The sequence below is a fragment of the Notechis scutatus genome, chromosome 1 (assembly GCF_049901735.1).
Source record: "Notechis scutatus isolate UNSWTSFEM ecotype Mainland chromosome 1, rNotScu1.2, whole genome shotgun sequence".
In the NCBI taxonomy this organism is placed as follows: Eukaryota; Metazoa; Chordata; class Lepidosauria; order Squamata; family Elapidae; genus Notechis; species Notechis scutatus.
The window spans coordinates 288469423-288482980 of record NC_142009.1 but is presented as its reverse complement, the minus strand read 5'-3'; the positions used below and the strand labels follow the sequence as shown (position 1 = coordinate 288482980).

Below are 13558 nucleotides of genomic sequence, written 5' to 3'. Positions count from 1 at the left end.
TGACCATACAGTTAAACACATTTATATGCTTTGAAGAAAACAATTAGAGTCACTTTGAGATGGGCGGCTATACAAATTGAATAAATAAATAAAATCATTCATTTGTGTTTCATAGAATAGAAGGATTGGAAGGTTTTTTTTAGAGATCATCTAGCTCAGTCCCTTATCTACTGCAGGATTATGACATGTTTGCATTGAAACCTTTAAATATTAGCCATTATGCATTTTTGATCATATTTAGGTGAATAGCAATCCAAAATTAACTTTGGCTTGATATCTTTTTCATCTTACCATCCTGTAGATATGCCTCAGATGAGACCAAAGCCACATTATATAATTGTGAAGAAAGATGCTGAAACGAACGAAACAGTATATTGCACAAAGGAACCTTTCCTTAAAGCTCGTGTTATTGTCATCCGATGGTTGGTGTCTTTCTGGCTTGAGCCAAAACCTCCTGCAGGACCTCAGATTCCTGGAATGGAAGGGGAAATTGTGCCAAAGAATATTCAGGTAGAAGCAAGAAAGTGATGTGATCAACTTAATAGGAAAAAGCTGGTCCTATTTATTTAATTTTTATTTTCACTTTTTTCCAAATAATTCTAGATGACAAATATGGTCCCTTCTCTTTTATCCTCATAGCAGTCTGTAACGTAGAGTAAGCTGAGTGACTGGTTCAAAGCTTTGCAACTGAAAATAAATGGCTAAAATATCCTTCTTTCTCCCTACCAGACTTCTCCAAAAAAGAAAAAAAGAGACTTATCTTGTTATTTGTCATTTCATTTTTGGTTTCAGAGAGCAGCTGCTACCTTGGCATCCAGAGAAGACAGCAAAAGTGATGCCACTGATAGATCTGATAGAAATCTAGAAACTGAGCAGTCTCATTCTAACACAAGCACACTGACTGAAAGAGAACCTAGTTCCTCTAGCCTTTGCAGTATTGATGAGGAACATCTTACAGACATTGAAATAGTCCGAAAAGTTTTTTCTTCTAAAAGGAGTAATGTTAACTTTCTCACAGAAATATTTCGTCAGGTAAAAAAAAATCCTTTCTTTCTGAAAAGTATTTATGTTTGGATCAATGTTTATCATAAAATCTGTTCTGTGTTTTACATAAGATTCACAAATGTAGATTGATGTCATTTATACCCATAATTAATAGATGGTCAGAGGCAAAAACTCAACTTATAATAGTTTGTATCAGTCTCCCTGAACTGAATACATTAAACATAACAGCACAAAATTTTGAAGCTGTAGACATCCCAGATCAGTGGTTCCCAAACTTTTTCAGTCCACCGCCCCCTTGGTGCTACAAACTCATCCTCTGTGCCCCCCCACCCAGGGGTGGGATTCAAATTTCTGTGGGCGTGGCCTAATTTGAGGGTGAGACTTGCTGGTCACGTGACTGGGTGGGTGTGGCTTGCTGGTCATGTGATGGTGGGCATGCCACCGCTTCCGCATTGGAGGCGCCGGCTCCAGAGCGGTACTAGTCAATGGGTGAACCTGCAGGGCCGCCCGGCGCCTCGAACACGCCCTGCCACCTCAACGCCCACCTGCCTGCTCCCTTGCCTCTTAGCGCCCCCCTAAGGCATCCCACCGCCCCCCAAGGGGCGGTACCGCCCACTTTGGGAACCACTATCCCAGATCATTGAATAAGGATGGCAGTTCTATGCACTCAAATTCATTCAATCTTGCCAGGATTAAGCCAAAGCCTCTTGTCCCCCATTCAGCCCCCTAGCCTCCAAGCACCTCAATAGGGTAGCAGCATTACTTGAACCACGAGAATGGAGATATAGAATTGAATATCATCAGCATACTGATACTTCAATCCATGGTGATGGATGGTCTCACCCAGCAGCTTCATATAAAAGTTAAAAAGGAGTGGAGAAGCTCTGCAGCCTGCCTGAAAAGAGCAGCCGAGGGTTGGATCTCTCATTCCTTATTAACACTTATTGGAACTTGCCTTGGAGAAAGGAGCCAAACCAATGGAAGACTGTGCTTTCCACAGCAAATCCTGTAGGCAGCCAGAAGGTTATTATGTCTGCTAAGATGTCAACAAAAGCAAGGATGGTTGCACTACCACTATTCTCTCACCAGCGATCATCCACAAGTGTGACCAATACTGTTTCTGTCCCATAACCGGACTTGAATCCTGACTAGAAGTCCAGATAATCTGTTTCATCCAGAACCCTCTGAAGGTGCCAACAACCACTTTTCCCACCACCCTCCCTAAAAAGGGGAAGATGGGAAACTGTATGGGAATTGTCCAGTCAAGTGGGATCAAGCAATGGTGTTTTCACCAGCATTATGTTGCTGGTTTCATTATTCCCCCTTCAGATGCCTCTGAGTTCTGCTTTTCTAAGGCATAAATAATAAATTGCTAAACCAGATGGCAGCTTTTGATTTTTGTGCTTCTTTGCTCTTCTGTTTTCTTTCAAAAACAAATTGAGTGACTTTTGAATTTCTAATGAAAATGACATCTTCAGTATGCTGCTATCACTGAAAGAATTCAGTGGCTTTTAAACAGAACACCTTAAATTTAAACCTAAGACTCCTTTAACTGTAATAGGGAGTTTGTTCCATAATCTACCTTATGAGTCTTTTCTCCTTAATTAGGCATTTTTATTGCCAATATGCGAAGCAGCAGCGATGAGGAAAGTGGTTAAAGTATATCAAGAATGGATCCAACAGGAGGAAAAACCATTATTTATGAAAGAACCAGAAGAAATTGTTACATCTTTGAACATAGACAGTGATGAAAACATTGCAGAACATAATTCATCAGAGAAAGGAAAAGAAAGAGAGGAGGTAAAAACATAAGAAATCATTGTTTGATTTCTCTTTTTCCATGTTCATACATTGTAGATGTAAGTAAATATATAAAACATATATAATATGTAAATACTGTATATTAAAAATTGTGAAAACCAAGCTTAAATTACCTAGTGTAACTTGTTCCTGGAAAGAAAGAAAAAACAAAATATAAGATTAATATGTACAATGCAGTTTTTACACTTAACAAGCTCATTTGAAGATTAAGTGAGAAAGAACTACTATGTATTTGGGCACTTGGAAAATGTTTTAAACTAAAACATTATGTTCATGGATTATCTTTCCTCCATATTTTGTAAGTCCCAGAATTGATAATAGCTGTTTTTAAATAAAACCCAGTTCTTCAAGAAGAGGGGAAGGTGCAAATTAGTCTCCAGGGATCTTTAATTCTGTTTACATATGATTGGCCTTGAGATTTTCATGATTCTCTGTAATTAGATATCACACTGTGGTTTATAATAGCAGTACATTATTAAAGTTTGATGATGGTAGTAGCAATGGAGGAATTTTCTCCTAGAAGAAACAATAGAGTTTATTGTGATAAAGTAAAATTGAAAAATGCAGTTCATTTCTTTAATGGTATGAGGTCCTGCTCTTAATTGCAAATATATTTGTACAGTTTATATGGGATAGAGTATAAACAGTGAGGTCAAAGAGAGATGTGATACAAAAAATACAGTGATAATTAGATTATAATTACTGTTCTATAACAAAAGTATTGTTGGTTGCAAATGTAACCCAGCTATTTATCTGAAGGTTTCATTAAAAGAAGCTGACAGTTGTTATGTTGGTACTTTTACTGAATTCTGATAATGTTAAGAGACTAGAAATAATTTCCTAATTTTTTGGCCACTGCTAATCAAAGAGAATTCAGAACAGCAAGAAAATTTAAACTCTGTATGTATCTGTGTATTTCTGTGGATATTTGGAAAGAAATAATTACCTCTGTTTTAGGAAAGTACAGGTAGTTCCTGTCCTATTCGAAATTCAAACTGGACAAGAAATGGTTGTTATCAGGAAGTTCCCTATAAAACATCTGAATTGGACAACCTGGAACAAGGTATACGAGCTGGAATACAAGCAGTACTACAAGTAAGCGCCTATTTCTTTTTTATTTCCTATATAATATTTTCCAGTGTTCTTTTGTTGTGCCTTTTTCAAAAATCTTTCCTGAATATAAATGGATGCAATTTACACTAGAATTAAAATGTTTATTTTGTTTTGTTGTTCTTGCATGTTCTGATGAGATGTGATTATGATGAACACCTAAACTACAGCACAAAGTTTTAAGAAGGCAACACATACAGACTGTTACTTCAGTATGGCATCGGAACATTTCCCCTGCTAAAAATATTATATGAGATCATTAATCAATAGTGCTGACCAAGTACATAATACAGTTTGCAAACCAAAATATTTAACACTTGTATAATGCCTTTAGAGACACGGTGGCTCAGTGGCTAAGACGCTGAGTTTGTGGATCAGAAAGGTCGGCAGTTCGAATCCCTAGTACCGCATAACAAAATGAACTCCAGTTACTTGTCCCAGCTTCTGCCAACCTAGTAGTTCGAAAGCATGGAAAAATGCAAGTAGAAAAATAGGGACCAATTTGGTGGAAAGGTAACAACGTTCTATGCACATTCAGCATTTAGTCAAACCAGCCACTGGACAGTGCTGGCTCTTTGGCTTTGTAACAAATTAGCACCACCCCCTAGAGCCAGAAAAAACTAGAACGTATGTCGTTTACCTTTATAATGCCTTTAATAGGGAAAAAAAAAGCAAGAAAAAAATCAGAACAACCAGATGAAGGACTATGAATAGCATAAAGATGTTATTTATATATGAAGTATAATTGGAAGGATGACAAAAGTATCAGAACCTCCCAAAATATAGGAGTAAGATTTGGAGCAATGAATAAAAAAAAATGTCAGACTTCTTCATCAATTTGTAATAGAAATTATCCATCTAAGGAATTTGTCTCCCTAAGACCAACTTAATAATATTTATTTAAAAATATCATAGCAGCACAAGTGTTAGGAATACAAGTCACCTAACAGGTATTTGGGTTAGAAATATATAAACCAGCATAGACATTTTAAAACTGTATCTTTAAGAAAATGCAAAACTGTAATTAGGTGTGGTTTCTCAAACGGCCATAAGATGGAGCCAGAAACCTGGTTTGTCTTAGTCTGAGTCTCAGAAGAGAGTGTGAGTGTATCTCTTGTTTCCTTCTGTTGGAAAGTATTGCCGTTGCTCCATTTTTCCTAATTAACTGATATTTCTGGATTTGATGTAAGTCTAATACTGAACTGTTTTTTTTTTTTTTGACACTGGACTTTGTTATTGAATTATCCCTGGATTGAAAAACTGACTGATTTACCTGTGAATGACTTTGGACTGCCTATTTTGGACTTTGCTTAACGTTTCTGGAAGTAAAAACCTACATTTACTGTACAGTGTATCTGTGTTCTGTGTGTGTATTATTCAAACACTCTCTCAAATACCGAGCCCTGGCCCAAGGGGGGGCTCGCCGGGGCCCCCCCTGGGGTGAGGGTGGCGGGGGGGGGGGGGGGGGGTGGGGGGCGCCAGCCCCCCCTAGGGGGGGAGAGCCCGGCTTGGTGGGGGGTGGGCCCGGTGGGCGGGCTGGCGGGTGGGGGCGGAAGGCGCCGCACTGGGGGGGGACGGTGGGTCCCTGTGGGTGGGGGGGGGGTGGGGAGGGTCCTTGAGCGGAAGTAGGGCGTGAACCTTGGCCCTGTGTTGCGGCTGGGGGGGGGCGGGGGTCCCCTCCGCCTCCGTGGCGGGAGGGCCTTTTTTTTAGAGGGCCTGGGAAAAGTTCAAGCGTGTTAAGAGAGGCGCGCGGGCCGTGCGGGTGGGGGTGGGAGGGGGGTGGGGGTCCGGTTCCTTTTTTCATTACGTTAATGATTTTACCTTTCTAACCCTGCTTTGCTTGGTCTTGTAGCCTTCAATTGTCCAAAGAAAGGGCAAAAAAAAAAGGGGAAAAAGGGAGGGGGGGGGGGAGAGGGGGTAGTCTTTACTATATAATTGGAGTGGGGGTGTCCCCAGTGTGCAAATAGTATGTCTCCCTGTATGCGCTCTTTCTCCTAACGGGGAATTACCTCAACAACAAGAATTCCAGTTTTACTTTCAAATGAGAAATATGTACCTAAGAAATTGTGTTCTTCCTGACACTTTTTTAATGCAAGGATAATTTTTTCAAGCACGGCAGCCTATATTTGCAAATTGATTTAAAAACACCTGTTAGCCTTATTACTATGAACAGACTTGCACTAAGACAACCACTGCCCTGTAATAAGAATAAACTCCCAAAACTGAGAACCAAGGGAGTATATAAATAAATTCCCAGCATTAGGACAGCTATATTGGACAATTCGGTATAGCATAGAATGCAGAATTAAAAAACAAGGGCCAAATCATAAAATAGACACATAGAGTATCAGTAACCTGGTACAATTTAACAATTGTTTCCCCATACCTATTAAGGAAACAGTACAAATAAACGTCAAAACAATTTAAATAGACAGAAAAGTTATCATCTGTTATCTATATAGTGGCTAGCAATTGGTTGTGAACATTCCATATCTTTGAACCCTGGTGACTTAATGAAAATGTGATATCTCTTAACATACTGAGTTTGAGATCTAGCAATATGTCTTCCAAAATATCGGCACATATTCACTCTCTGTGTTTCAGACAACCATTCTAAGTTTGAAAAATTCTGTTTGATATTTGTTTTGGAAGTGTCTTTTTACTCCTTAAAGAATGCTCAATTAGATTTTATTCAGTTAATCCAGATGAATTGGTTTCCTCATTGTAATCAGTGTGGTAATACTTAGCTGATTTCTTAAGTATAATTGTTTTTATTTCTTTTAATTACAGGTTTTTATAACAAATTCCTCAAATATATTTCTTCTTGAGCCAGCAAATGAAATTAAAAGTTTGTTAGATGAGCATACAGATATGTGTAAACGCATTCTTAATATCTACCGTTACATGGTGGTACAAGTGACAATGGACAAGAAAACTTGGTAAAGTATTTCTGTTTTAATAATATCGTACATGCTTATCTCCCACTTAGTGTAATACTCCCCCAGTCTAAAAATACTGTTAATAAATAATCGTTAGAAGTTGAAAAAGTTGCAGATAATTTACTTCATAGCCCGTATATCTTTATTTTTTGTTTGTTTTTATTTTCTAGAGAGTGCCCCATATTCAGTAATAAAGTTAATTTACTTTAAATAATACTACCTAATCTTGTTTTTCAGGGAACAGATGCTGCTTGTGCTACTCCGAGTAACAGAATCAGTATTGAAAATACCATCTCAAATTTTTCTACAGTATCAAGGAAGAAAGAATTTAACTTTGGCAGGAAGACTTGCTGGTCCTCTTTTTCAGGCAAATTAACACAATTTAATATTTTACTTATTTTAAATATTATAGTAGAGGTCTTTCATTCATTTGTCTCCTTTATGAAATCATTATTTACATTCTTATGTTAGTTTTCAGAGCAGTTTATCTTATTGTCTGAATGCTCAGTGATAAATATTTTTATTTAGAAATAACAGAAATACTAGATGAAATGTATTCATCTTTAAATATTTCTTCTGATTCCTTTTTTTGTCATTAATGCACATTTAAAAGAAATAGAATTACTTAGACTTAGACACATTGTCTTTCAAATTGTCAGAGAGTTCTTTGTGCAGCCATGCTGGTTTCTTTTGAGAGCTGTTATTTTTCTTCTTCATTGGTATTGTGCTAGACTGGGCTTTTATAATCTCACTTTTCAAAATTTCCCAAGCTTCTTGAGTTGTTTTCTCCTTGAAAATTCTCACCCATGGAATCCTTCCCAAGCTCTCTCTAAGTCTTAAAACAAGGAAAACTTAGTACAGAAAGATGTCAGCGACATTTTAGGATGTAGGATGAAGAGAGAGATATGCAAAGAGATAAAAGATTAAACACACTGAAGCTATATTATCAACTCACATCAAAACATTTTTTCACAGCTAATTAACTATGCAGCTTTCATAATTTTAATAAAAATGAATGGTTTCAGTTCTAAAAAATATGTATTTCATCCTTTTATATGTCTTTTTGTAGACTCTTATTGTAGCTTGGATCAAAGCAAATTTAAATGTGTACATTTCCCGAGAACTTTGGGATGACCTTTTAGCAGTATTGTCATCACTGACATATTGGGAAGAGTTGGCCACAGAGTGGTCATTGACTATGGAAACTCTGACAAAAGTATTGGCTAGAAACCTCTACAGCTTGGACCTCAGTGATCTACCACTCGACAAATTAAGTGAGCAGAAACAAAAAAAGCATAAGGGCAAAGGTAAGTGACATAATTCAGTTGTGATTTAATTAAAGTTGAAAAGTTGTGATCCCAAAACAAATGAGTCCAGAGCTACAGAATATGGTACTCCTTTAAAGAAACACTTTTTTTAACGCAATCTGTTACTAATATAAAATAAATATAATAATAGATACCGTATTGTATGTTCCTTTATTTATTTATATAAAAAAATTATTTCTGTAATTCAACTTTTACTCTGCCCCACTCCAAACCAACTCTTGGCAGTTCACAATATAAAAATAAATACAATAAGATCAATAAAAAATACCATAAGGGAAGTGAACAAAATGGCAGATCTAGACCACTAACTTCAAAATATGACAAACACATCTAACAATCCACCCTACCCTAAGATCTGGGATCGCAGCCAGATCTGTAAGGCCTTCTGGAATGCCATTAGGGTGGCAACTGTCTAGATAAAATATATGCAGTTTCATCATTCTGTAATCTACTTTTTAAAAATAAAATAAGTCAGGGCATGTTCCCATTCTTCTGGGAACAGCAAGAGATCAGCATACAGAGTTGAAACAGCAAGAGGAAGTAGTATTTCAGGTTCTGGTCTGGCTTTAAGAAAGTGAAATCCTCATTTAAATCAAAGCCATAATTTTTACACAATGTACAGTTCTATGAAGAAATTGAATCTGCTCCTGTATAAGCACTCTTAGTTGCTATGGAAAGTAATCAAAACATGAAAAAGAGGATTACACTTCGCCGTGGAATGTTTTCTTAAGCAGGAAATACACTGTTAAGACCTCTTGAGTTCTGTATCACTTGTCAGTATGAACCTTTACCACTTGTATAGCCACGTAAACAAGTGTCTCAGTTGCTACTCCACAGGCCAGACTGAGATGCTTGAGTTGGTTTCCCCCGACCCCTTCCCCTCTTCTTTGCTATTGCATACTATAACCAGGAATGAACAGAATCTTCAGTTGAGTTTGGATTATGCAAACATACACTGTGAGAAAGTACAGTTAGTCCTTTAGTGACTGTTCATTTAGTGACTGTTTAGGGTTAAAATGGTTTCGGAAAAGTGACATTTGATCATTTTTCATACTTACAACTGTTACGGCACCCCCATGGTCAAGTGATCAAAATTTAGACACTTGGCAGCCGACTATGATGGCTGCAGTGTCCTAGGGTCATGTGATCCCCTTTTGTAAACTTCTGACAAGCAAAGTCAACGGGGAATCCAGCTTCACTTAGCAACTGTGTGATTAACTTTACAGTTATAGTGATTCATTTAACAACTGTGGCAAAAAAGGTCGTAAAATGGGACAAAGCTCACTTAACAAATGTTTCACTTGACAACATAAATGTTGGGCTCATAAGTCCATGGACTAAGTTGAGGACTATGTGTATATATGCAGTGAGTGTTCAGCTAGGCTGCAGTTTTTACCATTAACAGATTATATGGATATTAAAGTTTTTATAAATTATCAAGACTTAATTTTTTAAACTTTTTTTTAAAAAAAAACTTTTAAAACTTTTGCTCCTGCCTTGTCTCCCTACTTGATGGTCCCCCAAAATCAAAGTTGACTCAAGAGACTGTAGAAGGGGGAAACATTCCTTATGGGATTGCAGTAAGAATACATTCAAATTTGAACTGACAGACAGACATGGCAGATTATATACAGGAGGAGGAGCTTTGCTTATATGTCTGAAATTATGCATATTAATTATGAGGAACTTCTTTTTTCTTATTGAGATAAGTCTTGGCTATAGTTTAACTTTAGTAAATGTGTGATTGAGTCAAAACCATCTGTTAAACTTTTACTATAATAGCATTTTCATTTCTTACAATGTCACTCTAAATTACTATGCATACATAATTCTGGATCTGTGACTGCACCCATATCAGGTATTGGACATGAGTTTCAAAAAGCATCTGTGGACAAGTCATTTTCGAAAGGCTGGAGCCGTGATCAACCTGGGCAGGCCCCAATGAGACAGCGCAGTGCAACAACTACAGGATCTCCAGGAACAGAAAAGGCCAGAAGCATAGTGCGACAGAAAACAGTTGGTATGTTACAGAAAATGTAGATATTGGGGGTGCAAAATTAAAAGAAAAAATAATGGTTAAATACTTCCAACCATACAAAAATGATTTTCTCAATATGTTTTATCTGTATTGTGTTTACATAGTACGTGCATGTTTTAGGGGATTTTATGCTCTGCATTGGATGAAACAGTTCTAACTGCAAAACACAGATTGTTTAACAGATGTATCTAAATATGTAATTGCTATATTCTGGTACTATAAACCAGTATATATGCATCAACTAATAAAGCTGGTATCTCGATCTGACATTTTAAAAATGCCTATTATTTATATGTCTTGAAGGTTCTGAATTTGGTAATATGATTTCAGTTTTTATTTTTCCTTCCTTATAAAGTCTTAGTCTCAGTCACAAGAAACTTTGTGAAAATTTAAATATAAAAACATAAATAACATCAAATATGAAAATAGTTTTTAAAAAACACTGTTTAAAATTACCATAGATTAAAAAAATGTGCAATTAATTGTAGAAGTTACTCAAGGTTTGATTTGTACCATTTTGGAAGAGATGCTAAAAAAAACCTGATTGCTTCCATTTTCTGAATTTGATAAAAAAATCAATGCTATGTTCCCTAATATAAAAAAATCAGGAAAATCTAATCTTAAATAATGCATTTCTATTGTAAGTGTTTTCCAGGTACAGCAGCTCAGTGATATGATCGTCATTGTTCTTACATTCTTATTAATAGTTTTAAGTAACGTAATAGCTTGCAGTAATGTTTATTTTTTACAAAAATAAGAAAATACTAAATCCTGATTCTTTTTGCAAATTGTTAACACATCAAATAGACATATCACAAAGTTAACCAGAAATGTTCTAGCTAATGTTGGAAAACTACAGATACTAGGTTTTAAGAATCATTAAAATAGATTGATGGGAAGCTCAGTTATGAGATATATGCAGGGGTGGGATTCTACCAGTTCGCACCTATTCTCTAGAACCGGTTGTTAACATTATAAGCAGTTCGGAGAACCGGTTGTTAGAAGAAATTACTGGCCTAATCCTGTAAGGAAGGCAGGAAGGAAACATTCTGGTGTTGCTTACAGAAACTGCCTCTCTGTTAACCCTTATTACATTCTTGGCAGGCATTCTCTTCTTCCTGTCTCAGGAACGTCTCTGGAGTTTTTTCCCCCTCCTTTGCTGGTACTTTGCTTGTGTGGAGTGACCATTCAAAGTTACAGTGGCACTGAAAAAAGTGACTTATGTCCATTTTTCACACTTACGACTGTTGCAGCATCCCCACAGTCATGAGAGGCCAGGCGAGGAGATGCGTGCCTTGATGTGAGTGATATTGAGTTGGCCACGCCCAGCCAATAACATGACCACCAAGCCATGTCCACCCAGTCACATGACCACCAAGCCATGCCCACCACCTAAGCCATGCCCACAGAACTGGTTGTTAAAAATTTTGAATCCCACCCCTGGATATATGATATAAGAGTTCTTTTCATGTTCAACATTTCATTTGTAATCAAATTTATTTATCTTATGCTAAGCATTTCACCTGTATTGTACTAAGATAAACAAATCTAATATCAAAATTGCTTACTAGGAAGACACACTTAGAGATTTAAATATTAAATTTCCATTTGTCTTCTTTCTCCCTATAGAGCTATAAGCCATAAAAACTTTGAGGAAATAGTGGCTGGTTAGCAAAGATTCTCTGTCTTTCTAGTCATAAAAGCTAGTGAATACACCAAAGTATAGGGTATCTAGAAAGTTAAGGAAGAAATTACCGTTGTAACTTGCAAGATTATCATAGTATTGTCTTCAAGCCTCAGTTTCAAATTAAAGTATTTGAAATGCCACAGCAGACAGCAGTTTATCTACTAGGCAATTATCATATTTATGTGAGTAAAGACAAGAAAGAAACTTTAAGCTTTAATGAAAGGGAATATATGATAGGGTAGGCCAATAATCTGAGCCACCAGATTGCTTGATAAACTTTGCATGTATCTTGTACATCCCATCTAAGGTCTCTCCAGCTCCTGCCTTGATGCAATCTCCCTTGCATGCGAGTAGTTCAATATCTGGCATCTCAGCATAAGACTGGAAAAGGCTTCACAGCTTCAGTCATTGTAAGCTTAGCCTTTCTTAACTGAATGCACTCAAATGGTTGTAGACTAAAACTTCCAAGGCATGAAGTGAATTCTAATCCAAAACATCCAGAAGGCATCTATTCAGAACAGTTGAATGAACAGAACTAGTTTCCTGGGTTTCTCTTATCAATCACCTTCCATCTTTACCAAACAAAATAGTTTCAAATCCCAAATAGATCTCATTTTATATATTTAATAGCTTATTTTAATTTCAGAAATGACCCCATAATAACTTTTATACAGGGCAGTGTACTGGTATACTTTATGCAATTTATAAATAGGTGTATCCAAATATTCCTTTGTATAAGCATAAAGAAGAAAGATATTCTGAGATTATTTCCTTAATTTTACATACCTAAATTTAAAATATTTGAGTAGCAGTTCTAAGTATAGAAATATATGCCATCTACATATAATTCTACAGCAACAGGTAATATTATTGCATTTAATCTTCATATTAGTTATTAATATCACTGTGGAAACATTTATAGGACTCTGAAAATAATTCAGAAGAGGTGACTCATGCTACATATATGAGAGAAGATTTTTTTTTTCATATCATTAAAGCACCTGAATCTTTTGCAGCATTCATGTGCATTGAACACTATTAGAAATTTATTCCGGGACCACTTGAAATGAAGGGCATATGCAAAGACCCATATGCAGAAACATCTGGGAATAGCTTGTCTGCTTTAACAGTTCAGAGAACGGCTTTCTTTGTGTTCCTACACATTACAAAGTACGTTGTTTACATGCTTTGCATATCCCTATTTAGTCATTCCAACTATAATCTATTTTTCTACAGGCCTAAAGCCAAGTTGCAAAGTAGTTTGTGTCTGTTCTCTAAATATATTGCAATTACTTGATATTATATGTCAGAAATTCTGATTCTGATGCAAACTTATATTGTGTGATTTTCATTCTTTGAGGATTGAAAGAACATTTTGGTATTTTGATACCTTGGAACCCTTACTAGGCAGTGTTCTATCTTCCTTATCACACATAATGATCAGGTGTTCTTCATCTGCAACATCAGTTGTTAGGCTATTATGGACAGGCATAGGATAAATACTTTATAGAGGTCATAAAAGAGTCAAGTTTGATATAAAATCAGATAAAATAATATGCAGATTTTGTGAGGTATACATATGAGTGAAAGAGCTGGAGACAAGTAGGAATGTGGATCAGATATGCCTGTT

At 36.4% G+C, this 13558-nt stretch overlaps 1 protein-coding gene across 8 annotated transcripts in view; it reads left to right on the top strand.

Moving 5' to 3' along the window:
- Positions 1-13558, top strand: part of RALGAPA1 (Ral GTPase activating protein catalytic subunit alpha 1) — a 132151-nt gene that overhangs the window by 17569 nt on the left and 101024 nt on the right. For all 8 annotated transcript variants that reach the window (XR_015746774.1, XM_026664490.2, XM_026664487.2 and 5 more), the window contains exons 9-16: positions 302-510; positions 793-1032; positions 2614-2805; positions 3784-3921; positions 6727-6875; positions 7113-7242; positions 7945-8182; positions 10062-10223. Coding sequence is in view for 7 of the 8 variants with exons in the window: in XM_026664490.2 (XP_026520275.1) it covers positions 302-510; positions 793-1032; positions 2614-2805; positions 3784-3921; positions 6727-6875; positions 7113-7242; positions 7945-8182; positions 10062-10223 (1458 nt within the window). In the remaining variant the exon portion in view is untranslated. The remainder of the gene's footprint in view (positions 1-301; positions 511-792; positions 1033-2613; positions 2806-3783; positions 3922-6726; positions 6876-7112; positions 7243-7944; positions 8183-10061; positions 10224-13558) is intronic.